Here is a 27218-nt window from a genome sequence, read left to right as displayed (position 1 = left end):
CCAGAGAAGGAAGCTGACGGGCTCCGCCTCCTCGCCGCGTGTCCCGGGAAAGCCTCTCCGCCGGCCGCCTCCATCCCCGCTCTCTGCAGCGGCGGAAGGAGGGCAGACAAAAGCGTTTCCCTCCCTCGCCAAGAGCCGCGAGTCCCTTTGTCCCGGGGCAAGGCTTGCGCAGGTTTTGGCGAGCGCAGCCACGGCCCAGCGCGGTGACGACGTCGGGTCCCTCGTCCCCGATAAGCGCTGACCCCTTATCGGATCGCTCCCCTTTGATCTCGCCCCCGAGGCCGTGCGCGGCTCTGCCCTCGGGACGCCGATTCCGCAGGATCCTCGTGGCCCGAGGCACAAAGAAGCCCTTGAGGCCGGGGCTGCGAGAGGTGCTAATGGAAAGCGGAGGTCAGCAGATAAGGGCCGGCGCTGCCTCCCGGGATAAAAGCGAGAGCCCGGGCAGCCCTGCCCGGCTGCCGCCGCCTCCCGAGGGGTGACCGTGGAGCTGCTCGGCACCATGAAGTGGCTCCTGGTGGTCCTGGCGTGTCTGCAGCTGCCGGAGGGGGCGGTGAGGTGGGTGAGCTGTGCGGGAGGAGCGGGGAGAGGGCGGGGAACGGAGCTCGAGGATGCTGAGCCGTGGGGAGAGCGGCGGGCGGCACCTCCACGGCGTGGGCACAGCCCGGGGCAGCTCCTGGGGACATGGAGAGATCCTGGGACATGGAGAGCAGCTCCTGGAGACACGGGAGCAGCTCCTGGGGACATGGAGAGATCCTGGAGACACGGGAGCAGCTCCTGGGGACATGGGAAGCAGCTCCTGGGGACATGGGAAGCAGCTCTTGGGACATGGGGAGTGGCTCCTGGGACCTGGGGAGCAGCTCGGGGGACATGGAGAGCTCCTGGGACATGGGGAGTGGCTCCTGGGACATGGGGAGCAGCTCCTGGGACCTGAGGAGCAGCTCCTGGGATATGGAGAGCAGCTCCTGGGGACACAGAGAGCAGCTCCGGGGACCTGGAGAGCAGCTCTGGGGACACGGGGAGCAGCTCCTGGAGACATGGAGAGCAGCTCCTGGGATATGGAGAGCAGCTCCTGGGACCTGGGGAGCAGCTCTGGGGACACGGGGAGCAGCTCAGGGGACATGGAGAGGAACTCCTGGAGACACGGGAGCAGCTCCTGGGACATGGGAGCAGCTCCTGGGGACCTGGAGGGCTCCATGGACCTGGAGGGCTCCTGAGGACCTGGAGGGCAGCTCCTGGGATATGGAGAGCAGCTCCTGGGGCCGTGGAGAGCTCCTGGGACCTGGAGAGCAGCTCCTGGGATCTGGGGCATGGAGAGCTCCTGCCATGGCTCAAAGGAGCCCAGAGAACTGAGCCTTTGAAAATGCCCAAATCTTCTTAATTTCTGCTCTGCTCATTTGGGTTTTCTCTCCCTTTGTGCAGGATCAGCCTGAAGAAAGGCCAGTCCATCCGGGACAAGATGAGGGCAGCGGGGGTGCTGGCTGATTTCCTGAAGCACATTAAATATGATCCCATGAAGAAATACCAGCCCAGCCAGGGCTCTGTGGTCAGCGAGCCCATAACCAACCACCTGGACGTGAGTACCCCACGCTCCCCGTCACTGCCTGTCCTCCCTCCTTCCTGGCTCCTTCCAGAGCAATCTGGACACTCCTGAGCCTCCAGGAAATGAGAAATTCCTCTTTTTTTCCCCCCACTCTTTTAAGCTTCTGTTTGGAACTTTAAGGAAGGTCTCCCCCAGCCACAAAGAGCGAGGCTTTTCTGTAGAAAACAAACCTACAGTAATTATTTAATATTTCGTTTTTTTGGGGGGAGAAAATGCAGGATGAGAGCTCGGTGTGCTCCTGTGTGGTTGGGTCTGAGAGTGAGCCTGGCACTGGGATGCCAGGGGGAAGCCTGGTCTGTCCGTGGCCAGTGGAGATTCCCTGTTTTTTGCAGTCCTCCTACTTCGGGGAGATCAGCATCGGGGAACCCCCCCAGAAGTTTTTGGTGCTCTTCGACACCGGCTCCTCCAACCTGTGGGTGCCCTCCATGGACTGCAAGAGTCCTGCCTGCTGTGAGTACCCCCAGATGCTGTGAGTGGAGCTACTACTGCTCCTAGGAGTAATTAGTGCTAATTAGTACCAGCTATTATCCCAGCACTGCAGGGCTCGATGCGTTTCAGAGCATCCCAGACTGACCAAGCCAAGATGGGTTTAGGTGCCAGTGGGTGCCTTTTCCTTGTCCCTGTTCTTCCCCTGTTGGGGACATCATGATGCCAGACCACAAATGACCCCGGGATGCTGATCTGGGATAGTTGGTGCCTTCCTTGGGAAGCACAGAGCCCTCTGCCTGCTTCAGGGATGGCCAAATCCCCACAGCCATCCCGAGAATCTCAGGCTGCTCCCTGGCTATCTGTAGCCAGGCAGAGGGAAGAGGAAAACCGGGAATTGCGGAGCTGATGTCCCGCTGCCAGCAGAGCTCATCCCTCACGGTGGAAGAGTGATGGGGATTTCACCGTGAGGGCTTTGCTGTTGTGCTTGTGATCCCTGGAGAGGGATCCAGGCAAAACTGGGCTGCAAACCCCAAATCCTGAGAGAGAACCACGGGGTAGAGGAGCAGCCTGTCCCTGGGGATGATCCCAGCGGAGCAGCCGGCAGTGAAATCCCACTGCAGCACATGCCCAGGGCTTTTCCCTTCTTCTCTCTCTCCCCCAGTCAACCACGCCAAGTTCAAGCCCCGTGACTCCGCCACCTTCATCCCCAGTGGCCAGTCCTGCACCGTGTCCTACGGCAGCGGCTCCGTCACCATCGTGCTGGGCTACGACACGCTCAGGGTGAGCGCTCCCCGTGCCATCCCTGCCCTCCCGCTGCTGTGTCCTGGCTGGGTGTGCCCATGGAATGAGCCCGGGAGCAGCCTAAGGGCCGATCTCATGTCCTGTGTAGCCAAGGCTTGGACAAACCCTGGGCAGAACCGATACGAAGCGTTTATTGCCACCCTCAGCCACACAGCTGGGCTTTGGCTGGGTTTTAACCCAATTCCTGGGGGTTTTTCCCGATTTTCCCCACTGCCTGGTGCTGTTGGCACCAGCTGGGACCCTGCAGTGCTTTCGGAGCAGCAGCCACCCCTCGGGTTTGCCCGGCTGACCCCGGATCCCCTTCCCCTGCAGATCCAGAGCATCACCGTCGCCAGCCAGGAGTTCGGGCTCAGCCAGGACGAGCCCACCCAGCCTTTCTACTTCGCGGATTTCGATGGGATCCTGGGAATGGCGTACCCCTCGCTGGCAGTGGGAGGGATGGCCACGGCTCTGGAGGGGATGCTGGAGCAGAACCAGCTCGCCGAGCCCGTCTTCAGCTTTTACTTCTCACGGTAAAAACCTTTCAGGGCGCTCTGCACACCCTGGTGTGCCCTGCCTGTCCCCAGGAGGGTTCCTTAGGGATTTATCCCTCTCTAGCCCACGTTTATCACACGGATTTCCCCATCCCTGCTGCCGTGACTCTGCTTTTTTGCAGCCAGCCCACCTACGAGTACGGGGGAGAGCTCATCCTCGGGGGCATCGACCCTCGGCTCTTCCAGGGGAACATCACGTGGGCGCCGGTGACACAGGAGCTCTACTGGCAGGTGGCACTTGAGAAGTGAGTGGTGTTTGTACCTCCGGCCATCACCCCCCTGGCTCAGCTGCAGCTTTGCAGAGCTCGAGGTGTCTGATTTAGGGGCCAGTGGGTGCCCAAAGCCACGTCCTTGTCCCCGTTCTCCTCCCAGCTTTGCCATCGAGCAGTCAGTGAGCGGCTGGTGCAGCCAGGGCTGCCAGGCCATCGTGGACACGGGGACATTCCTGGTGACGGTGCCCCAGGAGTACATAGAGAGCATCCTGGAGACCCTGGGAGCCCAGGAGACCAGCTTTGGGGTGAATGCACGGGGATTTTGGGGGGTGTGGAGCACTGGGGAGCCTTGCGTGGGAATCAGAGCCCTGGGCTCAACCGGGTCCCACAAAACTCAGGTGGCAGCTGCAGAACAAGTGACAGTGAGGATGAGGGGACTGAGAAAGGTGGGGGTGTTCAGCCTGGGGAAGAGAAATTTGTGTGGAGACCTCACAGCCCCTTCCAGGATCTGAGGGGGCTACAGGGAAGCCAGAGGGAGACTTGGGACAAGGGCCTGGAGTGACAAGGGGGATCCTTGGACAAGGGGGAATGGGTTCAGACGGAAGGAGAGGAAACTGAGGTTTGATATAGGGAGGGAATTCTTCCCTGTGATGGAATTCCCAGAGAAGCTGTGGCTGCCCCCGGATCCCTGGAAGTGTCCAAGGCCAGGTTGGACGGGGCTTGGAGCAACCTGGGATAGTGGAAGGTGTCCCTGCCACGGCAGGGGTGGGATGGGATGAGCTTGAATTCCCTTCCAACCCAAACCATTCCATGATTCCACGGCGTGGCACCGCCAGGGGATGGAGTGTTTGTCACCCTGGCACACGATGGCCTCCGTCCTCTCCGTGCTGTCACCTCCTCTGTCCCTGTCCCCGCAGTATGCAGTGGACTGCAACGGGACCCAGGACATGCCCCCCATCACCTTCGTCATCGGCGGCGCTCAGCTCCCGCTCTCCCCCTCCGCCTACATCCTGAACGTGCGTATGGGATCCACCCTGACAACACCCTGGGGGATCCACCCTGGGAATTCCCTGGGGGCTCCATCCTGCTGAATTCCTCCGTGGGCTCCATCCTGACAATTCCCCATGGGCTCCACCCTGCTGAATTCCCTGGGGGATCCACCCTGAGAATTCCCTGGGGGCTCCATCCTGAGAATTCCCTGGGGGCTCCATCCTGCTGAATTCCCTGGGGGCTCCACCCTGAGAATTCCCTGTGAGCTCCATCCTGCTGAATTCCCTGGGGGCTCCACCCAGACAATTCCCCATGGGCTCCATCCTGCTGAATTCCCTGAGGGCTCCACCCTGACAATTCCCCATGGGCTCCATCCTGCTGAATTCCCCGTGGGCTCCACCCTGACAATTCCCCATGGGCTCCATCCTGCTGAATTCCCCGTGGGCTCCACCCTGACAATTCCCCGTGGGCTCCATCCTGACAATTCCCTGGGGGCTCCATCCTGCTGAATTCCCGAGGCACCGGGAGGAACCTGGAGCTCCCTGCCGGCAGCGATGCTCTCCCTGTGCCCATTCGAGGCTCTGGCCCCCCATTCTTCCCCTTCTACAGAGCAAAGGCTACTGCACCCTGGGCATCGAGGTCACCTACCTGCCCTCCCTGGACGGGCAGCCCCTCTGGATCCTGGGAGACATTTTCCTCAAGGAATATTACACCATCTTCGACCTGGCCAACAACCGCGTGGGCTTCGCCCTGTCGGCCTAGAGGGACGAGGCAGCAAATTCCAGCCCCTCTCCTGGCCCGGCACAGCTCTGCCAACACGGCTGGAGTGCCACAGCGTTCCCAGGGACATTTCCATGCCCACATGAGCCCCCATCCCTTGGGATTTCTGTGTCAGTGTGTCCTCACCGCCTCCTGTAACAAATAAACCGCAACATCCCAAACGGTCTCTGAGCTCCTGGGTTTGTTGGGAGCAGCCTGAGGGGTTCCATGGCTCACAATCCCTTCCTCCAGCAAGGTAAGTGCTGGGATAAGCTCCAGGCCCTGGGATAAAGCCCCAGGGATGGGCAGCGCCCACCTGCAACCCTCGGGAAACCTCAGCGGGGAAGCCCCGGACCTTCCTTGCAGCTGGAAAAGGTTTGACAGAGCCCTGTGGTTTCTCTGAGGCTGTGAGGGGAGTCACGACACCCGAGTGACCCCTCAACCCTGGAGCGGGGCTGTTCAGCCTGGGAAAACTGCGCTGGAATATCAGGAATTGGCCGAAGGGGATGGGGAACACCCTGGGTGGGGGAAGGTTGGGTGACCCCGCTCTTTCCCGGCAGCCAGGGTCGTTTCTTTGAAGTTCTTTATCACCGGGGCTCGTTCTCAGGTGCGTTCACAGCTCTGTCGCTTCCCGGGGGAAGGACACGAAGCGCTCCGAGCTTGGTGTCAAAATATTGACACAGGCTGAGCGCGCTGAGACACAGATTGGGTGGGCGCGGGCAGCAGGGAAGGGCATTTCTCCTCCTCCTCCTCCTCCTCCTCCTCCTCCTCCTCCTCCTCCTCCTCCTCATCCTCCTCCTCATCCTCCTCCTCCTCCTCCTCCTCCTCATCCTCCTCCCTCTGGAATGGGAACTTTCTGCTGGAAACGGGCTGGCGGTGGCAGGAGGCCACAGGCAGAGGCTGACCATGGCCCGGCCGCTCTTTGCTCTCCCCTTTGCTCCCTGCAGGATCTGTCCAGGCCAAGGCAGGGAAATTTGGGGGGGGGGTTGTGGAGGAGGGGGAAGGGAACTTCCCGAGCTTCTGAAGATTCCGAGCATCATTCCATCCCCAAAAACTTGGACGGAAGCAGCCAGCAGGGCTGCGGGCACCCCAAACACGGCTCATTCTCAGAACGTCAGCAGCAGGAATTCCCATTTGCTGGGAAGGGTGTGTGGTTTTGCCTTTGTTTTCCGGAAAGCTGGAGCTGCGCTGAAGGCGGGATAAAAAGCCTTGAACTCGGCGATAACGACCGCGTTTTGTTTTTTATCAGATGTCCCGTATTTGGTCTCGGTATCGGCGGCGCTGCCCCGAGAGCCGGGTCAGGAGGGAATTCAGGGTGGATGTGGTGACGAAGAGGAGGGTGGGAGCAGACACCGGGGGAAGGAGGAAGCAGCTGGGCACGGCTCTGCCCATTCCCACCTTGTCCCCGTCCCGGAGCGGCCACTGAGCCACCGCCACCACCGGGGACATGTGGGGGCTGGCGCTGGCCCTGCTGTGCCTCCCGCTCGGGGAGGGGATGCTCAGGTGGGTCTGGGGCAGGGTGGGGTGAGGGTTCTGGGGGCAAGATTGGGGTGAGGGGCCTGGGGGCAGGACGGGGGTGGGGGTGAGGATGAGGGGTCTGGGGATGAGGGATCTGGGGATGAGGGGTCTAGGACGGGATGGGGGTGAGGATGAGGGGTCTGGGGCTGAGGAGGAGGGGTCTGGGATGGGATGGGGGCGAGGATGAGGGGTGTGGCGAGGAGAGGGGCTCTCCCCCGGCACAGGGGGTGCACAGCTGGATCTCTGCACCCCGCAGGATCCCCCTGAGGAGGGGCAGGTCCGTGCAGGAGGTGATGAGAGAGAAGGGGCTGCCCGAGGGGTTCCTGAACAACCTGCGAGGGGACCCGGGGAGGAAATACCAGCTCGGAGGGGCCGTGGCTTACGAACCTCTGCTGAACCACCTGGATGTGAGTGCTGAAGCTTTGCCTTCCCCTCTGAGCCGCCTCGGCTTTTTGGGGAGCCCTTCTTGGCTTTGCTGGCTGCTGTGGGGGCTCAGCTCCCTCCCACTCCCCAGTTCAGGGCCTTGGGAAGGGTTTTTTTGGGCGTTTAGGCTGGCCCTGAGGGCTGGGTGGTGCTGGGAGGGCAGGAGGCATCAACTGGAGTTGGGACAGGGAAATCCCTTCTCCGAAAAAGCAGAGCTCATGGTTCCAGGGCAGATCCACCATTCCTGCTCCGTGTCCAGGGCAAATCATTGTCCCTCCCTGTGCTCTGGTGCCCTCCAGGACCACGAGCAGCAGTTTGGGGTTCAGAAACCTCCTTCAAAAAGGCAGGAACAGAAACCCACCCAGGTTCTTGTTCACAGACCTTCTACTTCGGGGAGATCGGCATCGGGACCCCTCCCCAGAATTTCCTGGTGATCTTTGACACCGGCTCTGCCAACCTGTGGGTGCCCTCCACCTACTGCCAGAGCCCAGCCTGCGGTGAGCACCCCTGGGGGGACCCCCGTGGGAGCTGTGACAGAGAAACCAGCGCCACCCGAGGGGGTTTGGGGCCACCAAAGCGGTTTTATGGCCCTTCCCCTGTGAAGCCTGTCTCTGCGGGGACAGGGCTGTCACCTGGGGGCTGTCACCTTCTGTCCCTGCAGGGGACCATGCCAGGTTCAACCACAGCCTGTCCTCCACCTTCCTGGGCACTGATGTGAGCTACACCCTGAGCTACGGGTTTGGGGACGTGGCCGTGGTGCTGGGGTGTGACACTGTGACAGTAAGTGACCCCTGAGGGGCTGGTGCACGGACACTTCAGGGAAAAACCAGTGCAGTTGGGTTAAAAGCTCAGTTTAAAACTCAGGGAGTACCTTAAAAGTACCTTTTTATTCTGGGGATTGGTTCCTGATTAGTTTAAGGTGTGTCAGCATGAATTCACTCTGACACTGGGATCTGCAAACAAACTCATTCCCAGTCCTCTGGGCTTTCCAGCCCTGATCTGGGGTAAGGGAGGGATATCTTTGGCCGCAAGGATTTGCTTTGTGTACATCTGAGCTTTGTCCTTCCGGGGTGATAAGGAATGTTCTGTGCGAGACTTGCACGCACTGAAAATGGGATTTTAAACCGATTTAAGAGGCAAAACGGGGTTTGTGGGTATTTTGCTGGAATAAAAAGGGTGAGGGGACAAAACTGGGAGTCAGGCTGCTCCCGACCCCATGGGTGACGGGGAAGAGCTCAGCCTCTCCCAGTGCAGATTTAATCTTGTGACCGAACCCCGACATCTCCCAGCATCTTCCCTCTCCCTCCAGATCCAGAACATCATCCTCAGGAACCAGGAGTTCGGCCTGAGCCTGGACGAGCCCAGCAGACCCTTCTACTACCTGGGCTTTGACGGGATTTTGGGCATGGCTTACCCCGGTGTTGCCATCAGCGGCTTCCCCACCTTCCTGCAGAACTTGCTGCAGCAGGACCAGCTCAGCAAACCCCTCTTCAGCTTCTACTTCTCCCGGTGAGACCCTCAGGCAGCAGCTCCTTTTTCCACAGGCATGGCCTGGATCCATCCTTCCTTCCATCCACACCTTCTCCCCACACCCCTCTGTGCTCCACTGCTTTCTACAGAGCACAAATTCAGATTTTGGTCTGATTTCGGGGCTGATTTAGGGGCTGATTTTGTGTCTTTCCAGCAACCCGACATATAATTACGGTGGGGAAGTCATCCTGGGAGGGGTTGACCTCCAGCTGTTCTCCGGGGAGGTTTTATGGGCTCCCGTGGTCCAGGAATTGTACTGGAAGATCGGCATTGAGGGGTAAGAGCTGCGCCACGGCTCGCAGCGGGTTTGGGGTGGGAAACCTTTCCCAACCCTTTTCCTGCTGCTTCCCCAGGTTCTCCATCGGGCTGTCGGTCACTGGTTGGTGCAGCCGAGGCTGTCACGGGATTGTGGACACTGGGACGTTCCTGCTGACCATCCCAGGGCAGTTCCTGCCAGCCCTGCTGCAGGCTCTGGGCGCAGAGCAGAGCGATTACGGGGTAGGTGGGCAGGATGGGGATGGTGCTGAGCTGTGAAGTGTCCCAGAATCCCCAAAGGAGCAAAATATCCCACCTGGAGCAGCCCTGCTGTGGGGTAAAAATGGAATAATTCGGTAAATGCAGGTCTGGCACTGTCAGAGCTGTGCTGACCCTTCGGGAGCGTGGCTGTGGTGACCACTGGACAATGGCCAGTGCCAGTCCTGGGTGTCCTGACCCCTTTCTGCCTCTCCTGCAGTTCCTGGTTGACTGCAGCTCTGTCCCAGAAATGCCCACCCTCTACTTTGCCATCGGTGGAGCCTGGTTACCGCTGCCTCCCGCTGCCTACGTCCTACAGGTAGGTGGGATTTCCTCATCCCAGTGGGAATTTCCAGTTCTGCCCAGGCGAAAATCAGAGTTTCTTCCCAACACCGCATTTCACGGAGATTCCTCTGCCTGCCTGTGGCCGTGGGGAGGGAATTGGCTCGGGAACTGTGCTGGAATTGGCTCTTTTTCCCCCCAGAATGACAGCATTTGCACCGTGGGGGTGGAGAGCACCTACGTGTCCTCTGCCAGTGGCCAGCCCCTCTGGATCCTCGGGAATCTCTTCCTCCGGCAGTATTATTCCATCTTCGACACGGCCAACAACAGAGTGGGCTTTGCCACGGCAGCTTAGGGGTGCTGAGCATCATCCACGGGGGATTTTATCCCTTGGAACACCTTCTCCTCCTGGGATCCGGGCGTGCTGATGAGTTGTGGATAAAGGACTGGGAACCCAACTCGCGCTCGAGGCTTCCAGGCACTGGCTGAGCTTCTGGATTGCGGCAATGACAAATTTGGGGGCTTTTATTTTTATTTTTAATGGGAGCCAGATCCCTGCTGGAGCTTGCTGGGAAACTGGGATGAGTGGGAGAATTTCAGGCTGCGCTCAGGTTGAGGATTCCAGGGCTGAGCCCTGGCTGGAGGCTTCGGGAACCAGTTTGGAGCAGGATGTGTGGAACGAGGAGCTGCTGAACAGCTCCAGGTTCCTTGGGGTTTTTTTTTTCCAAGGGGGACTTGCCCATGTGTGTTTGCAAATAAATCAGGGATTAAATCGGGGATTAAAGTGTCGTGCAAAGACGCTCCAGCTGAGGAAAACACCCTGGGTTTGTTCTCCAGGGCTAAAACTCATGGCTGCAGCCTCCAAGGAGGGCGGGGAAGAGGGATTTGAGGTGCCCGAGGCTTGGGATGTGTGGATGCTCCCAAGAGGAGCTGCTGGATGTGGTGTCAGATGGATTGGGACAGTGCAGGGCGCCCAGGGATGACCAGAGGCTGTTCAGTGTAGGTAATGCTCAGGAGATGCAGGACATTGCCTGTGGCACGTGACCACCCCAAAAACCTGCTGTTTCCAGCCAAATCTGCCAGCAGGATGATCCTGGCCACCAAAACCCCATCCTGTGGCCACAGGCAGGAGGTGGCAGGGTCACCTGGGGACTCGAGGTGCCAGGGAGTGCCCTGTCTGCAGCTGGCCAGGGTCCCCACCGCCCCCTCCTGCTGCAGCCGCCTGTTCCCCATTCATCTCATCCCAAATCTCCTGGCACAGCTTCCCTGGCACCCCCCCGGACCCCGAGGGTCCCATAGGGAGGGGGCAAAGCCCCCCGTGCCTCGAGCAGCTCCTTGCAGGTCACTGCTCGCCCTCCACGGCCACAACCAGCTGCACAATCCTGGTGCAAGGAGCGGGAAAATCCTGGAGCGAGGAGCTGCGTGATCCCCGTGTGTTCCTGGTGCAAGGGATGCACGACCCCGGCCCGAAGGGATGCGGGATCCTGGTGCAAGGAGCTCCATGGTCCCCGTGTGTTCCTGATGAAAAGGGATGCAGGATCCTGGTTCACGGGACTGCACAACCCGATCACAGCGCTGCCTTCACCTCCCACCCCATCCCTCCTCTCCTGACCCGTTTTTGGGGTGGAAACCCGCACTTTCGGGGAGAAAAAAAAGCATTTTTGGGGAGGAACCCCCCTCATTTCAAGGAAGGAAAGCACCAAGCCCAAACTCCCGCGGTGGCCCGGGCGGGGACTACAAGTCCCGGCAGGCGCGGACTGCAGCTCCCGGCGTGCCCGGGGCCGGCGGAGCGGAGCGAGGGCAGCGGAACGGGCCGCGCCGGGCCGGGCGGGCGCTGCTGCTGCCCTCCCTCGGCACGGGGCCGAGCCGGGCCGAGCCGGGCCGAACCGGGCCGGACTGCGCCGAGCCGAGCCGAGCAGCCCGACCGAACCGCGCCTAGCGCCGCCGAACCGGCCCGAGCGCCGCCGAACCGAGCCGAGAAGACGAACTGAGCCGGGGCGAGCAGAGCCGAGTGGAGCCGAACTGAGCCGAGGAGCCCAACCGAGCGCAGCCGAACCGGCGCGAGCGGGGCCGAACTGAACTGAACGGAGCCGAGGAGCCGAACCGAGCCGGGCCGAGAGCAGCCGAGCGAGGCCGAGCAGACCCGAGCGCAGCCGAGCGGAGCCGAACCACTTCGTTTCCTTCGCCGCTCCCCACGGGTGAGTGCAGGGGCAAGGGGTCCCGGGGGTCCCCGGGGAGGGGGGGCTCAGCAGCCGTGCAGCTCGGAGCCCACCTTGTGGGGGTGTTATGGGGGTGTTGGGGTGCTCTCCCCCCCTCCTGCGCCATCCCGGGCCGCTTTGAACTCGTAGTTGCTCTTTTGCCCCTTCTTTTGTTGTAAATAACCCCCCCCCCGCGCTCCCCGTGCCTCTCCTCGCCCCCGGCAGCGGCCCCCGGGAAGCTCCAGCCCGGCTGCTCCTGGCACTGCGGGGGTTTTGGGGGTCTCCGGCAGCTCATCCCGGTGCCCCCTCCCAAAACCCGGCGGTCCTGGGGGCTGCGAGACCCCCGGCAGCCCGAGGGGACCTGCCCTGGTCGCCTTTCCCATCGGGAACCCCCCCCGAACCCGGTGCTCCGCGCGTGGGGAAACTGAGGCACGGATGCTGCAGGACAGCCGGGGTGCGCTCGGGGGGTCCCGGGCACCCCCCGGTTTGGGGAACACAAAGTGGGACCCCTTTTGGGGTCTGAAAGGATGGGAAAAGTTGGGCTACCTCGTGTCACACGGCTTTTAGGGGGTCACCAAGAGGACACACAGTGTGTCCCCTCCCTCCCGGGGAATTTAGGGAGGCATAGAGGGGGCTGCCCCAAGCCTCCAGAGGCCGATTAATTATATTCATGAATTAATTGCGAGGCAGGAAAGGATTACGTAGCCCCCAGAGCTTCGGGGAGTCAGATGATGGGGGAAATTTCCTTAAAAAAAAAAAAAACCAAAAAAACAAAAAAAAAAAAAAAAATAGAAACACGAAGAGAATCTGGTGGTTATTGTGCTCCTCTAAGATAAATAAATAAGCCGGTGCAAGTCCGGGGGAAAGCAGGACCCGCTTCCAGGAATCCCGGCGCTCCTGCGCGTTCCCGGCCTTTGGGGCACGGGGGGAGTTGGTGTTTTTTATATAACAGAGTCCGGCAGGCAGCGAAGGGATGGATTGGGGGGGTTATTTTTTCTTTCCCCCCCCCTCTGTACTTCCCTGCCATGTTTGCTTGGCTTCATGCACGGCTGCTCCGGCCGGAGCTGGGAGTGGGGCTGGTTTCTCCCAGCCTGAGCTCGCTCACCTGCTGCTGGAAGGATCCAGCGCAGAAAACCGTGCTGGGAGCGGTGGGAATTTGGGGATCGGGGTGGCCGGAGTTGGGAACACACCCAGATTTGGGTGGGGATGGTGGCCGTGGGTCAGGCCAGCATGTGGTGACCCGTGGAGGGGAGCCCGGTGTTTTCCCAGGGATGCTGGGTTCGCTTCCTGAGGGATTCTGGGTTTGCTTCCCGAGGGATGCTGGCCCTGCGTGTTTTCCGAGGGATGCCGGCCTGGCCTGCCCGCCCTTATCAGTCGGAAACTGCGCCGGGGTGGAGCTGGCTGCAGCGGGGCCATCCAGCATCCGGGTGTTTGGGATGGAGCTGTGATTCCAGCCAGGCCTTTTATTGCTTTTTCCACGCTCCACGGCTCCCAGTTCGCGGCACGTGTGTGTTCCTGGTCCCCCCTGCCCTGCCCTGCCCTGCCCTGCTTACAGTTCCCTGTTTGCCTGGAAGTGCTGTGGGGAACGGGAAGAGCCCCTTGGGATAATGTGATGGATCATCGGAGCAGGGGGCACATTCCCAGGGCCGAGGGTGGGGTGGCCTGAGCAGCACAACAAACAGGGAAATGGGGCTGGGGAGGCCATGCTGGGGGTGTTCCCTCAAAAACATCCACCGTGCTGAGGGTGAAAACATCCTCTGGCTCGCCATGGATCCTCCTGTGTCGCAGTGGGGAGCTGGGGGTCTGATGTGATGGGATCTCATCCCTGGATTGCTGTTTCTCCCTCCTTTCCTGGGATGCAGACAGGAGGGACGGAGCTGCCACATCCCTGTCCCCTCTGTGCTCCACCCCTGGGGACAGCTGGAGTTTTTGGGGTGGTTTTAGAGGGCACCTCAAGCTGGACTCGCCCCAAGGGAGCTGTTTTGTAACTGCCCTGTGTGGGGTTATCCCGTATCCCGGACAAAGAGGAAGTGGACAGGGGGAAGCAGCGGCATCCTGGGCGTGGGGCTGCGGCCTGGCAGTGCCACCACACGTCCCTGTGGCAGCATCGTGGCAACCGTGCTGGTGGTGGCTGTTCCGTGACAACTTCCCAGACCCCCTGTTTGCTCTGGGAGGTTCCCAGGGATCCCAGGAGGATCCCAAGGAGCCAGCGCTGGGTGTTTGACTCCCCCATAAAAGAGCAGAGAGTGCTCAGAGGTGCCAGGTGTGCTGTCACCGCCCTGTGGTGGCCTTCCCGTGGTGCCACCACCTCCATGAGCTTTGCCAAGCTGCGTGATCCCGGTGTGGATGCAGCCGGGATCACACCGGTGATTCCCAGGACGAGCCGTGGTCGTTGTCACCGGCGCTGTGACACTTGGAAGGGTGGAAGAGGGGGTGATCTCTTCCTGACCACACAGGGATTGTGTGCTCAGGGATTTTTTTCCTCTCGCTGGCATGCCCAGTAAAAGCCCCGATGGCTCTTCCCTAATCCATTCCGAGTTCGTGTCCCTCCTCCTGGCACCTGGCTTTTGGTTGGAGCCGGTTTTCCGAGCGGATTTGCCTGCACGGGGTCCCCTGACATGGTCAGCCCAGGAATCCGGGAGGCCCTGGCTCCTGCTCCTCGCCTTCCAGGAAGGCTGAGAAAACCGGGAATGGGGGATGCTCCATCTCTGGAGACCCAGGGGAGGTTTTGGGGGGTGTTTTGGGGAGGTCAGTCCTGCAGAGCCGGAGCAGGAGCTTTGGGATGGGCACCGTGGGATGATTTGCAGCGGGCGTTGCGTGCGATCACCTGGGAAGGGCTCAGGGTGTCCCGGTGCCACATCTCCGGTGCCCACAGGTTGTGCCACCTTATCTTTAAAGCCTCTTCTAATGAATCGCCCCCGGGGTTTTGTCACCTTTCCTCCGAGTGCGTTCAGCTCCAAACAAACTCCCCACGCCCCGCGCTGAGCCTCGGTCCCCTCCTTTGCTTAAATGGGTGCAAATTCCGGATAAACCTGAAACTCCCAGCAGTGTGGGGACGGCCAGGGGAGTTCTTGGAGCCTCGGGGACAAGCGAGGGCAGCAGCGCTGGCTCCTGCCCAGGCGGAGTCCTCGGGATTTTGGGGGAGCCGCACGGGGTGGGGATTTTTTGGAGGAGATGAGGAGGGGGCTGCAGCCACCTTGGCACACACGGGGAGCGTTTTCCTGCTCCTAGGGGAGGAGGGAGTAGGTGCCAGCGGGTTTGGCTGAGTATTTCGGGTCCTGGGCCAAGCGAAGGAGAAATCCCAGCCTGATGGGAAAAACCTCTGGGCTCCTCCACGGGTCCAACCGGCGCAACGTGCCCGGGAGAGGCGGCAGCGCCCGTGGCCAGGACCAGCCCCGGTGGCGCCGGCACCGTGCCAGGCCCGGGGCTGGGTTGGCAGCGGGGGCTCCCGAGAGAGCAGTTTGACCTTCACGGAGCAGGAAAGTGCCGGGCTGAGCCTGGCAGAAAGGAGGGGACGGCACAAATCTCTCCCGAGCGGGTAAGCGGCGCTGGCCGGGCACGAGAGGTGCTGCCGGGGGGGGGGAATGGCGAGCGCTGGGCTGCTTTGGGAGCCCATGGGCTGTCCCCACTTTCTTTATTCCTGGGGCTGCCGGCCCTGGGATGGTTGCACGGGCTCTGCCTCCACCGAGCCTCCGGGCCGGGCGCTGGGGGCTGGACGCGGCGTATTTATAAATATTACCTCCTTCCAGCAGCATGGAGCTCGCAGGGAGGGAGGGAGGAGGGATGGAGGCGGCGCTGGGAGTGCCTCTGGCACTGGCAGGGGGGCACGGGGTGGCCGCTGTCACCTTGCACCTGGTGCTGGTGGCAGGTGGCACCGCGAGCTTGGGGCGCGCGGAGCTCCTGCGCTGGTTTTGCCGAGCATCCCCGCTTTTTGGGATGGTTTCTAGCATATTGGAGTGTGTGGCGGTGCTGTCGCAGCTCCGTGGATCCCAGCTGGGGGCCGGGATGTGCTGTCCCGCCGGTTCCCCTGGGTGCTGGTGTACGCGGTTATTTAAAAAAGCCGACACCCAAACCTCCCGCAAGTGACCCCGAGCCGGGCTTTTCCTTCGGGGCTGCGCTCCCGGCTCTCTCCTTTCCCGAAGGGAGCGAGCGGGATGTGGAGCAGGACCTGGAGCCTGCCCGTCCCCTCCAAGGTCACCGCGGTCCCCTCCTGTGTCCCCGCGATAGGGCGCTGATTAATCACCGCGCCCGGGCTGGCGGCTCAGCCCATCCTCCTGCCCGTTCGCACTTTTATTTTTAATTGCTGCCGCCGGGGGAGGGGGGGGAGGCCGCGCAGGGGGCAGGGGCTGTGAATTCCCAGCGCGGTCAGTCGGACAGTGATGTTTCAATCAGGCCTCTGCAGCTCCTGCTCAGCTTTAGAGGGTCCAGCCCCTCTGTTTTGGGGTCCCGGGGGTCTCCCTGCCTCTCCCTGCACCCAAACTCTGGCCTGGAGTTGCCAACCTCCAGCTGTGAGCGTGATCTGCAGCCATCCCTCAGCTGGGTGGGTTTTTTGGGGTGGAAGAGAGAACTTTTGGGGTGGAGAGACACCCGAGCAAGGCTGTGTGTGTATCATTAACCCCATAATGGTTCTCCTGGCCGTGCCTTGGCACCCCCAGAACCAGGGCGCTTTTTCTGCACCCCATTTACTCAGCGACGCCGTGACAAAGGACACGCAGCCCTGCGTGGCACCGGGGACCGATGCTTCTCCCTCCACCGATTCCCTGACCCCTTCTGGGCGGGCCAGGCTTACCTGGGTGTTTTGGGCCAGCCCCGGTAATGTTTTTCCCGTGCCGGATCCCTCGGCCTTTTCCAGGCGCGGTGTTTAACTCAGGGCAGGGAAAACATTTGGCCTCTGACCCAGCGCCTGTTAACAACGTCCCGCTCCACGTTGCTGAGATGCCGGGGCTAAAAACAGTCCCGGTGACTCAGGCTCTTGCTGCTGCTGTCAACTGACCCCGGCGTGGCTCTGCCAAGCCCCTCCTTTGCCTGCTCCTTCTCCCTTTCAGGGCCGCGTGCTCTGAGCGCAGGGAAGGAGCCTCTGGATGGGGCTGGGATGGTTCCCAGCGATCCCAGGAGCTCAGTCCCATCCAGCTGCCCCATACGGCTCCTGGGTGGGTGGTGGGGAGGGCACTGCTGCTCGCTGGGGTTGGAAATGGGGTTCTCCTCCTGTTTTCCTCATTGCAGAGGCTGGATGGGATCTCTGGAGTGTCCGGTCTGACCTCATGGTCAGCGTTGGTGTTGGATGAGGGTTTCTGAGGATGGCCCTACTGCCTGATGTCCCTGTTTGTGGGGAGGAGTCCTTTCCTGAGACCCCCATCCTGCAGCTCCTTCCTGGCGCTGCCCACCCCAAATCCTTCCTGAGACCCCCATCCACAGCTCCCTCCTGGGGCTGCCCATCCCGAATCCTTCCTGAAACCCCCATCCCACAGCTCCCTCCTGGCGCTGCCCACCCCAAATTCTTCCTGAGACCCCCGTCCTACAGCTCCTTCCTGGGGCTGCCCACCTCAAATCCTCTCCTGAGACCCCCATCCTGCAGCTCCTTCCTGGGGCTGCCCACCCCAAATCCTTCCTGAGACCCCCATCCTGCAGCTCCTTCCTGGGGCTGCCCACCCCAAATCCTTCCTGAGACCCCCATCCCGCAGCTCCTTCCTGGGGCTGCCCACCTCAAATCCTCTCCTGAGATCCCCATCCCACAGCTCCCTCCTGGGGCTGCCACCCCAAATCCTTCCCGGGGAGATGAAGGATTCTCGCTGAGCCCTGGCACTGCGGGTGCCCTGTCACGGCATCAGTCACCCCTGTGGTGGCCTTGCCAAGTCTGGGTGAGTGCCCCAGGGGTGGCCACGAGGCTGGGCCCAGCTGGGCAGGGACAGGTGGGTCCAGCTGCATTCTGGCCTGGATCTCCCTCTCCGTGGAGGGAGCAGAGGATCAGAGCAGATCCTCTGGTGCAGAGCAGCCTTGGGGTGTGCCCAGCAGCGTGTCCTTCTTGTGGCACTGCCATCCTGCTGGGGACCCGCTGGGAGTGCTGGAGGGACTGCCCCGTGCTGCTGGGCTGTGTAATTAATCACAGAATGCTTGGGGACCTTAAAGCTCCGCACGTTCCATGGGCAGGGACGCCTTCCACTGTCCCAGGCTGCTCCAGCCTGGCTTTGGACACTTCCAGGGATCCAGGGGAAGCCACAGCTTCTCTGGGCACCCTGTGCCAGCCCCTCCCCACCCTCACAGAGAGGAATTTTATCCCAATATCCCATCTCTCCCTGCCCTGTGTGCTGGTGCTCCAGGCCCTCTCCATCTTTCTTGACATCTTCCCTAAACTTCATCTTTTCCAGCCTCTTTTCCACCTGTAATCCAGGTGCTTACTCTGCACCCACTCTGGGCACACGGGGGGTGAGGGATCCCTGCGTGCCACATCCCCTGGAGTGACAAGGGACAGCTTTTGCCCGCCCTTGGGACAGACCCAGCCCTGGCTCCTGTGCCCCGGTGGCAGTGGCTACATCAATTTTTCCACGCTTTTCTCAGCCCTGTTGCTCACTCCTGTGACAAAAACAAGCAGGTTTGGAGGGGTTTTTTTTGCAACTTCCCTCCCTCCCCGCTCCCCACGTGGCCACTGAAAATGAGGAACACGGGGCTGTCCCGGAGCACGGAGGAGCTGTGACCTGCTGGCCCTGGCACCTGCAGGGTTCCCCAGCCCCTCTGTTCTGCACCCAGGTAACCCCTGCCTCACTGTCCCCCTGTCCCCACACAGCGAGGTCACAGCAGAGCCCGTCCCCACACGTGGGGTGGCTTTGTGGGGTGGCAGCTGAGTGACATCGGGTGCTCCTGGAGCAAACCCTGGGCTCGGGGCTGTCTGGACCCAGCTGTGCCTGCCCGGGCTGGGGTCCCCTGTGCTCCCTCCCTGCCACCCCCGTGTCCGTCCCCACCCCCCGGCGTTTGAAAACGAGAAACGAGGAAGGAAGGAAGGAAGGGAAGGCTGGGCCAGCCCGTGGCGAGCAGCGAAGCTGTTTTCACTTCTTTCTTCTCCCTTTCCACTGCCCCTCAGCTGCCAGCCCAGAGCGGGGTTTGGGTGGGTGGATGGTGCCTGCCCTGTCCCCCCTCCTTCCCCCGGGGGTCCCCGCTCCCTCCTGGAGCTGCTGATTGATTTTTTGCTGATTGATTTTTCCGCTCATAAACGGCCACGATCGACCGGCAAATAAAACACGGGAGGGAGCGGGGCTGGGCAGCGCTGCCTGGCGCCGTGAGTTTGGGGGTTCTCAGCCCGGCAGGGCATCGCTCCCCCTGCTCAGAGGGGTGGCAGAAGGAGGCGTGTGGCACTCGCAGGGGGTGCTGTGGCCGTGCCAGGCGGGCAGGACGGTGCCACCTCCCCTGGGAGGGTAACGCGATCCCCGGGGCTAAATCTGGAAAACGCCTGCCGGCAGCTTGGATTTCTCACCCACACCTGAGCCTGGGCACGCTGCTGTGGCTTCTCCAGGTGTTGTGTCCCTTCAGGTGGCCCTGGGGGCCCCCTGCCAGCTCGGGCAGTGGGTCTGTCACCAGCCCGGCCCCCGGCGTTGCGGGGCAGCACCCGATGTCCCTCCAGCACCCGATGTCCCTCCAGCACTCGATGTCCCTCCAGCACGTCCCAGCGGTTGCTGAGCAGCCGCCCCCATGCCACCACCGGCTGTCACTGTCACCGCAGGGCTGAGGGTCAGCTCGGGGCTGTGCGAAGTCCTGAGAGGACTGAGAGAGGGTTGGGGCAGCTCTGGGGATCCTCCAGCTGGAGCCACCCCCGAGTGCCATCCCGGGATGCTGGGTTCTTGCTGAAATAACACCCCCAGAGAGAGAGCAAGGAAGGGCCAGAAATAACCGTGGTGCTGAGTAGCGGCAGAGATATTTGGGAGGGAGATGCATTCCCTGGCTCTGGCCCCGCTGTGGGGTTGGGGGGTGCTGATGGAGCACGGCTGGAGCCTGGACAGCCCCGTGTCCTGCGTTTCTCCAGACAGGAAAAGTGGATTTGGGGTGTGGAGAGGGGCTGGGATCATCCAGCTTTTCCCTCCCTTTCAGCCACCCTTCAGCCCCTCCATCCCCTTCCCAGCTGCTCCATCTCCCACCCTGGGCCTCCCACCACTGCTGGGCCTCCCTGTGCACCAGGATGAGCCTCGCCAGTATCTCCTTCCAGTAGGGACCAGTTTGGGGCTCCCACTGGTGCTGGGATCCGGCTCAGTGGGAGAACTTCTGGGTGCCCTCACAGGAATAACAGGATGGAGCTGCCATTCCATTGCTCTTCTGGAGATGGACCAGGGGAGGCTGGGATGTGTCCCCAGGGTGGACGTGGGCCCCGGGTCCCCATCCTGTCCCGCTGCCGCCCTCCTGCTGGGGCTGACTCAGAGCGAAAGCAGAAGCTGCTCAGCGTTTTGGGGGGTGGGGGGGAAGCCAAGCAGAACCAAAGGGGTTATTTTAAACCTGACCTAATTTCCCCCCTCTCCTCACCAAGCCCAGCTCTCGCCACCCTTCCCCATCTTCCTCCTCATCTTCTGCAGCTCTTCTTGGGGAGCTTTTGGCTCTCCCACTCCTGGTTTCTATAAGGGGAGATCCTGCAGCCAGGCTGGGTGGTGGCACCGGGGCCAGCAGGGCTCAGTGGGTGCTGTGTTGTGGGCGGCTGTGCCTCGGCACCCTTCCCGTGACATCCTCGAGCTCCCACGAGTGCCAGCCCTTCCTGAGAAAAGCCTCTCGCCCTTCCCTTCGTGTTTGGGGTTGTACATCCCCCGTGGGCATCAGCTCTGGGTTTCCCCCTTAGTTCAGCCTTGTTCCATCCTCTGTGGGCTCTCACCGGGGTCTTTTCCAGAGGTCTGCTGTTTCTCATCCCGGCACCACCCCCCGTGCCCTCCTCTCGGGCTGTTTGCACATCCCCCTTAACGAAGCTCCGGTGGATCGCTGGCCCAGGCTCCGGGCTCCCATCCCCCTTCGGACAGGCCACCGTGGCTAATTAATTCCCTTCCCCTCGCCGCTCAATAGCTGCTCTTGAGCTGTGTAATCGCGTTGCCGTCCGTGCTGCCTTGATTTAATTTCCCCTCCGGGTAGCGCGTGGCACCGGCTCTGCGTGGCCGCCACCCGTCTCTGATCCCACCTCGCATTTAAACAGCAAAACCTGTCTGGTTTTCCCCTCCTGCCTCTTCCCCTCGCAGCTTTTCCTTTGCCTCCCGTGCTCCGCTTCCCTGCGATGCCGCGCTCCAGACCCGCATCCCTTAAGGCACCTCCCGCATCCCGGCCCCGCGTGGGAAAGCGGCCCCGTGGAAAGCCCTGGCGGCCGTGGCTGGGGCGGCTCCCCGTGCCCCGGCATCCTCCGCCCTCCGCGGGCCGCCGTCCCCTTTGTCCGGGGGAACAAGGGCCGGTCTGTGCCGGCCGGGGGCCGCTGCGGTCCCCCCCGTCCCCGCGCTCGCGTGCCGGCCCCGCACAGAGCCCGCCTTGTTCGCCCCGCGCCGGAGCCGGGCTCGGGCACGGCCGGGCTGGGGGTTAAAGCTGTCCCCGGCTCCTGGCACCCGCCGGCCTTTTCTTCCTGCTCTTCCCTCTCTTTCTCTTTCCCTTTCGCTGCCGGGCTCGCTCTGGGTTCTGCCGTCGCTGCGGTGTTTGGGAAGTGGCTCCGGGGTGAGTGTACGGCGCGGGGTCCTGGCTGCTCCATCGCGGTTCCCGGCTCGTTCTTCCTGCCAGGCCCTCATTTCCCTCACTCTCCTTGTCAATCTCAGCTCCGGCCACCCTTCCTCATCCTCATTCTCAGCTGTCGCCCTTCTCGGGAGCTTCCCTGGGGTGCTTTTGACTTTCCCATCCCTGTTTTCTGTAAGGAGGCAGCTGGTGGGGGCTCCTACAGCCAGGCTGGGTGCTGGGACCTGGTCCTCCTGCTCTGGGACAGCAGCGCCAGCGCTGGGATGATCCTCCTGGATCAGTCACCATCCAGCGTGGGCGCTCTGGGATTTCTCCTCCTTCCTCGTGCCTCAGTTTCCCCGCTGGGCAAGGCTGTCGGTGACGTGCCGTGTCCTCCTCGCAGGGTGCCCTCGGTGCCAGGCGGGCTCGTGGCTCCCGGCCCGGTGTCTCACCATGGCGTCGCGCATCGGGCTGCGGATGGAGCTGATGAAGCAGCAGGCGCAGCAGGAAGCGGAGCGGGAGCGGGTGCAGCAGCAGATGATGATGAACTACATGCAGCAGCAGCGCATGCCCGTGGCCTCCAGTCCCGCCATCAACACCCCCGTCCACTTCCAGTCCCCTCCGCCCGTGCCCGGAGAGGTCCTCAAGGTACCGTGGTGTCCCCCCTGCCTGGGTGTGGGACAGCCCGCAGGGTCCCTGATGGGTTTTGTCCCCGCAGGTCCAGTCCTACCTGGAGAACCCCACCACCTACCACCTGCAGAAGTCTCGGGACAAGAAGGTCCAGGCTTATCTCTCCGAAACCTACGGGAACAAGTTCGCTGCCCACGTCAGCCCTGCCAGCCACTCTCCCAAGCCACCCCCGGCCGCGTCCCCCGGCGTCCGGCCCGGCCACGTCCTGTCCTCCTCGGCGGGCAACAGCGCTCCCAACAGCCCCATGGCCATGCTCAACATCGGCTCCAACCCGGAGCGGGAGGTGAGGGGGTGTCACCGGGCTGCTGGGGACACACCAGGTGCTGGGAAGGGCAGAGGAGCCCAATTGTCCTTTTCCCTTTCAGTTTGATGAGGTCATCGATGACATCATGCGCCTGGATGATGTTTTGGGCTACATGAACCCCGAAGTCCACATGCCCAACACGGTGAGTGAGGGGTGACAGGAAGGGACCGGACCTGGGGGGTCCCACAGCCCTGTCCGTGCAGGGATGGAGGTGGCACAGAGGGGACCTTCTGCCACACCCCTGCATCCCCTTGGTGGCACCCAAGCCAATCCTGTCCCTGGAGGCAGCAACACCCACAAGAATCAATCCTTCAGCGTTTTTCCCCCTTGAGGACAACTGGGAACCCTTTTAAAAAGCTGGAGAGGCGGGAGAGAGGCACGGGGAGGGACCGGGGTGGGGAGATGGCAGAGCCGGCAGAGGTTTCCCTCTGGCAGGAGCTCCCCCAGAGCAGCACCGTGTCCCGGGTCAGATCCATGTGGCAGCTTGGGCCTCCCAGTGGGATTCATCCTGCCCAGCCCTTCTCAGATGTGATTCATCTGCCCTATTTTAGATGTTGGCCATGGGAGGGGATCAGCTGTGCCCTTTGAAGTCCTGTTTTCTTTGATGAAAGCTGCTTTAAGGAGCTGGGAAGACAATTCCACCTGCCCAGGCTGTGCACTCCCATCCCAGCTGGGCTGGATCCCGGTCCCCAGCCCTGCCTGCAGCTGACCCAGCTGTCCCTCTGCTTTCCAGCTGCCCATGTCCAGCAGTCACATGAATGTCTACAGTGGGGACCCCCAGGTGACGGCGTCGCTCGTTGGTGTCACCAGCAGCTCCTGTCCCGCCGACCTCACCCAGAAGAGAGAACTCACAGGTGCGTCCCGGCCCCAGAGCGGGCGGGGTGACAGCAAGTGACAAAACTGGGGCTGCCCTGTCCCCACGGGGGTACAGGGGCTCCAGTGCCAGCCCGGGATGCTCGTGGGGTGAGGTGCAGCCTCATCCCCTCGCGGTGACATCGTGGGGTCTCTTGCAGATGCCGAGAGCCGAGCCCTGGCCAAAGAGCGCCAGAAGAAAGACAATCACAACCTGAGTGAGTTCAGCTCTGCCTTCCCCTCTCCTGAGCCCACAGCCATTTTCCCATCACTCTTCATCCTCGTTCCTGCTTTCTCTGAGCTGTGTCCCCCTTCCCATCCCAGCTGACCCTCAGGAAAGACCCCCTGAGCCCCTCCTTCCTGGCAAAGTGGGGTACAGGAGCCACCTCGCTGTCCTCCTGGGGGGAGCTCAGACCTGCTGGGCCAGGGGTGGAGCAGGGGTGGCTCCTGAGGTTCCTCATCCTGAGCTCCCCAGTTCCTCAGGGTCTGGCTGGGGCACGACAGTGGGATGTGGGACGTGAGGGACACGTGTGACACGGAGCCTCCCCTGCTCCTGCTGCCCCCTCACTTCCACCCCTCTCCTCTCACCCGCAGTCGAGAGGCGGCGAAGGTTCAACATCAACGACCGCATCAAGGAGCTGGGAATGCTGATCCCCAAGGCCAACGACCTGTACGTATCCCTGGCTCCTGCTGGGCTGGGATCACTGGGATCACTGGGGGCTTTTTGGTGGAGCAGGGGTGAGGGGCCATGCTGCTGGCATCCAGGTCCATCTCTTTTCCCATCCCGGGTGACAGGGACGTGCGCTGGAACAAAGGGACAATCCTGAAGGCGTCTGTGGATTACATCAAGAGGATGCAGAAGGACCTGCAGAGGTCCCGGGACCTGGAGAATCACTCGCGGCGCCTGGAGATGACCAACAAGCAGCTGCTGCTCCGCATCCAGGTGAGCTTCCCTGGGCTCTGCCCTCCCTCTGCTCCACCCCAGCCCCACCAGCCCCTCACTCCTGTCCCACCGAGGGCATGGCCAGGGGGGTCTCCTGCCTTTTTCCCAGCTTTTCGCTGGGAAGCGACCAGGAGCAAAGTCTTGAGGCAAACCTGGTGTCGGAGCGTGCTGAGCTTTGCATGGATCACCGTGCATCTTCCATGGGCTGCTTCCCTGGGAGCTTCTCAGTCCCTGCCGCCTCCATAAATGTCCCCGTGCCGTGTCCCCGAGTGTGACACCCCCACCAAAGCCCCGCTGTGTCCCCTTGGCAGGAGCTGGAGATGCAGGCACGCGTCCACGGGCTGCCCACCTCCTCGCCCTCGGGCGTCAACGTGGCCGAGCTGGCTCAGCAGGTGGTCAAGCAAGAAGCCAGCGGGGACGAGGGCACCCTGGAGCCACTGCTGGCACCCCCAGACCCCGAATCGCAGCCGCAGCCGGCGCTGCCCGCGCCGCCGCAGTCTCCCTATCACCAGCTGGACTTTACCCACAGCCTGAGCTTCGATGACGGCTCCCAGGGCTTCCCGGACAGCCTGGAGCCCGGCCACAGCGCTTCCTTCCCATCCCTATCCAAGAAGGAGCTGGACTTGATGCTGATGCAGGACACGATGCTGCCCCTGGCCTCTGACCCCTTGTTCTCGGCCATGTCCCCAGAGGCCTCCAAGGCCAGCAGTCGCCGGAGCAGCTTCAGCATGGAGGACACGGACATGCTGTGATGGGGAGCTGCTGGGGCGAGGGCTGCAGCGCCAGCTTTGGGTGGGCAAGTCCCAGGACACTCCCAGCAGCAGGAGCCCGTCTTGCCATGCACTTGAATCTTCCCAGGAGTAATTTCTCTATGCAACGGGGGCTCGGGTCGGGCCCGCCGGGTGCCGCCGTGTCTTTCGCAGCTTCTTTTTGCCAGGAGCGGGAATGGACCTTCCTGGCTTTGCTGTGGCGTTGGCCTGACTGCGAGATTCCACAGCCCGGCAGCGAGATCTCGGCTGCTTCGCCTTTCAGCAGAACCCTCCTGGCCTCACCCGCTTCCCCTGGGGTGGTGCCTCGGAGCCTCGAGCCCCCGGGAGCAGAGGGACGATGCTGCGAGCTTTGTGTCTGGTTTGGCGTCTTGCTCTGGGATCCTTCATCCCCACGGAGTCATCCCCAGCCCCTGGATGCTTCCCAGTCCATCCAGTTCCTCCTTCCTGGGAGCACCCGCTGCTCCGGGGTTGCAGAAGGGTGACAAGGCGTTAATTGGTGCACGTTCGTTAATACGGCACCGGGGGTGCTCTCTGCAGGTGGGTGTTGAAGGCACCCACAACACCTGGGTTTGGGGGGGGTTTGATGCTCCACCAACCCCCTGCTGCCACCCCCACCTTGTGGGGCAGCACCCACCACCCCAAAACCTCTGGGCAAAGGTGCCAGGTGACCCTGAGCCTCCTCGAGGTGTCCCCGCAGTGTCCCTGTCCCGTGGCACCGAGCCCCGGCTCCTTCCTGGAAGGATAGAAGGGTTTTTACACTTGGCTTTTTGGGGATACTTCTTGAGAGTCCTGCCCCGTGTGGGCGTGCAGGTCCAGGCTCTGACCGGGGGATGGTTTGTGCCAGCTGCCAAACCTGACCTGCTTGGAATTCGGGGCTTGTTTCTCTTCCCAGTGTCACCAGCTCGTTCCCCAGCCAGGACTGGTCTGTACTGGGGAGCTGCTTTGGGTCTCTGCCTCATGTCCCGACTCCTCCATCCCAGCTGGAGGCTGGGGGCGAGCTGGGAAGGGCAGGGAAGGGCTGTTCCCAGGGAAAACACTCCATGGATTTATTGAGGGAGAGGAGGGGAGCTGGGGAGAGGAGACCCCTTGGCCATCGTCCCCCCCCCGGGCTGGGGGTGCCCGTGTGGGGCTGGGGGTCACTGGGTGCCCCCTGTCCTGGACCTGGATGACCTGGAGGGGACAAAGATGCCCCGTGGTGGCTGGATTTGGGGTTGGAAGTGGGGGACAGCCCTAGAGAGGGGTCTGTGGGACGTGAGGGTGCGGGGAAGTGAGGAAGGTGGGGAGGAAGAGGGAGGAGGAGTTGGAGAGGCCCTGGAGCAGGGCAGGGAGCGGGAAGGGACTCGAGGGGACACTGGGTGAGCAGAGAGGGGCTCTGGGCTCTGAGCTGGAGGGGCTGGGGGTGTTCACAGGAGGCCTTGGCACCCTTTGTGTGCTGCCATCAGTGCCTGGAAAGAGAATTGTCCCTGCCAGGGTCAGCCCTGGCCGAGCTGGGGACCTGTGGGTGTGGGAGAGCCACGGCTCTGTGCCCTCCAGAAGGGGCAGGCACACGAAATCCCACAGGAAATTGAGATTATTGTGGCTTTAGGATGCCCTTGGGCACCTGTGGGCAAGGCCTGGCCACTGCTCAGCACGAGATGTCTCCCCTGGCTGTGAGTAAACAGTTGTGGATTATAATTACTATTTTTTTTAAATCTTTTTGGGAGTTTTGTTTGTTTTTCTTTTTTTTTGTTGTTTTTTTGGGTTTTTTTGTTTTGTTTTGTTTTTTTGTTTTTTTTAATGCACTGTGCTCTGATTAAAAAATTTTACTACTGTTTTATAAATAAATGTATAAAAAGAATGAACTGGGATGGAAGAAGAATCATTAAAAATATATTTATTTACAACATCCTGGAGCGTGGCAGCTTCTTCTTTGTCCTGGGTGGAGGACTGGATCTGCATCACCTCAGGGTGCTGCAAAACCCCTCTGGGGGCTGGTCCAGGCAGGTTTTGGGGACTCTCCTGCCCATTGCAAGAGGAAAAATCTACTTATAAAGTATCCTGCTGAGCCTGTGCCTGGCAAAACTCATCCCACACCTCTTCTGCAGCCCCTCAGCCACGTGCCAGGTTCCCACTCCCCTCGGTGCTGGTGTTAAACACACCCAGGAGGGGAAAGCAAGCAAGAAAATCCACCTTAAAACAGACTTCCCATGCTGGAAAAATCACAGGGGCTAATCTTGGAAA

The 27218-nt window shown here is 61.6% G+C and overlaps 3 protein-coding genes across 4 annotated transcripts; all 3 read left to right on the top strand.

Annotated features, from left to right (window-relative positions):
- PGC (progastricsin) lies at window positions 1-5799 on the top strand. Its single transcript, XM_042013753.1, has 9 exons — window positions 1-555; window positions 1420-1573; window positions 1933-2050; window positions 2691-2809; window positions 3143-3342; window positions 3486-3608; window positions 3736-3880; window positions 4493-4591; window positions 5175-5799. The coding sequence occupies exons 1-9, from the start codon at window positions 500-502 to the stop codon at window positions 5325-5327; spliced, it is 1167 nt and encodes a 388-aa protein (XP_041869687.1). The 5' UTR covers window positions 1-499; the 3' UTR covers window positions 5328-5799.
- Window positions 5800-6435: 636 nt separating this feature from the next.
- LOC121657728 (pepsin B-like) lies at window positions 6436-10746 on the top strand. The gene is made up of 9 exons (XM_042013754.1): window positions 6436-6827; window positions 7099-7249; window positions 7645-7762; window positions 7927-8045; window positions 8575-8774; window positions 8950-9072; window positions 9149-9293; window positions 9529-9627; window positions 9793-10746. Exons 1-9 carry the CDS (start codon window positions 6772-6774, stop codon window positions 9943-9945), a joined length of 1164 nt encoding a protein of 387 aa, XP_041869688.1. The 5' UTR covers window positions 6436-6771; the 3' UTR covers window positions 9946-10746.
- A 731-nt stretch (window positions 10747-11477) lies between these two features.
- On the top strand, window positions 11478-26885 carry TFEB (transcription factor EB). Of its 2 annotated transcripts, none has more exons than XM_042013750.1 (9): window positions 11478-11788; window positions 21843-22087; window positions 22158-22412; window positions 22495-22575; window positions 23167-23287; window positions 23447-23503; window positions 23880-23955; window positions 24081-24228; window positions 24540-26885. In XM_042013750.1, the coding sequence occupies exons 2-9, from the start codon at window positions 21893-21895 to the stop codon at window positions 24978-24980; spliced, it is 1374 nt and encodes a 457-aa protein (XP_041869684.1). In that variant the 5' UTR covers window positions 11478-11788; window positions 21843-21892; the 3' UTR covers window positions 24981-26885. The 2 variants fall into 2 exon arrangements, with proteins under 2 accessions (XP_041869684.1, XP_041869683.1); XM_042013749.1 differs by lacking the exon at window positions 11478-11788 and adding an exon at window positions 21258-21445.
- The last annotated feature ends 333 nt before the right edge of the window (window positions 26886-27218 follow it).

This window comes from Corvus kubaryi, unplaced genomic scaffold, assembly GCF_017639235.1.
Source record: "Corvus kubaryi isolate FWS band 111438036 unplaced genomic scaffold, C.kubaryi_AGA036_p1.0 split1-37355, whole genome shotgun sequence".
Taxonomy (NCBI): domain Eukaryota; kingdom Metazoa; phylum Chordata; class Aves; order Passeriformes; family Corvidae; genus Corvus; species Corvus kubaryi.
Note: the sequence above shows the minus strand (reverse complement) of the source record. Positions and strands in the feature narration are given on the sequence as shown.

Bases quoted from the DNA above. Each gene is read 5' to 3' on its own strand.
- PGC (XM_042013753.1), top strand. From the start codon at position 500: ATGAAGTGGCTCCTGGTGGTCCTGGCGTGTCTGCAGCTGCCGGAGGGG. The intron at 556-1,419 runs GTGGGTGAGCTG...CCCTTTGTGCAG, and splicing joins CTGCCGGAGGGGGCGGTGAG to GATCAGCCTGAAGAAAGGCC. The intron at 3,343-3,485 runs GTAAAAACCTTT...GCTTTTTTGCAG, and splicing joins TTCAGCTTTTACTTCTCACG to CCAGCCCACCTACGAGTACG.
- LOC121657728 (XM_042013754.1), top strand. From the start codon at position 6,772: ATGTGGGGGCTGGCGCTGGCCCTGCTGTGCCTCCCGCTCGGGGAGGGG. The intron at 9,073-9,148 runs GTAAGAGCTGCG...CTGCTTCCCCAG, and splicing joins TGGAAGATCGGCATTGAGGG to GTTCTCCATCGGGCTGTCGG. The intron at 9,628-9,792 runs GTAGGTGGGATT...TTTTCCCCCCAG, and splicing joins CCGCTGCCTACGTCCTACAG to AATGACAGCATTTGCACCGT.
- TFEB (XM_042013750.1), top strand. From the start codon at position 21,893: ATGGCGTCGCGCATCGGGCTGCGGATGGAGCTGATGAAGCAGCAGGCG. The intron at 22,576-23,166 runs GTGAGTGAGGGG...TCTGCTTTCCAG, and splicing joins AAGTCCACATGCCCAACACG to CTGCCCATGTCCAGCAGTCA. The intron at 23,288-23,446 runs GTGCGTCCCGGC...GGTCTCTTGCAG, and splicing joins CCAGAAGAGAGAACTCACAG to ATGCCGAGAGCCGAGCCCTG.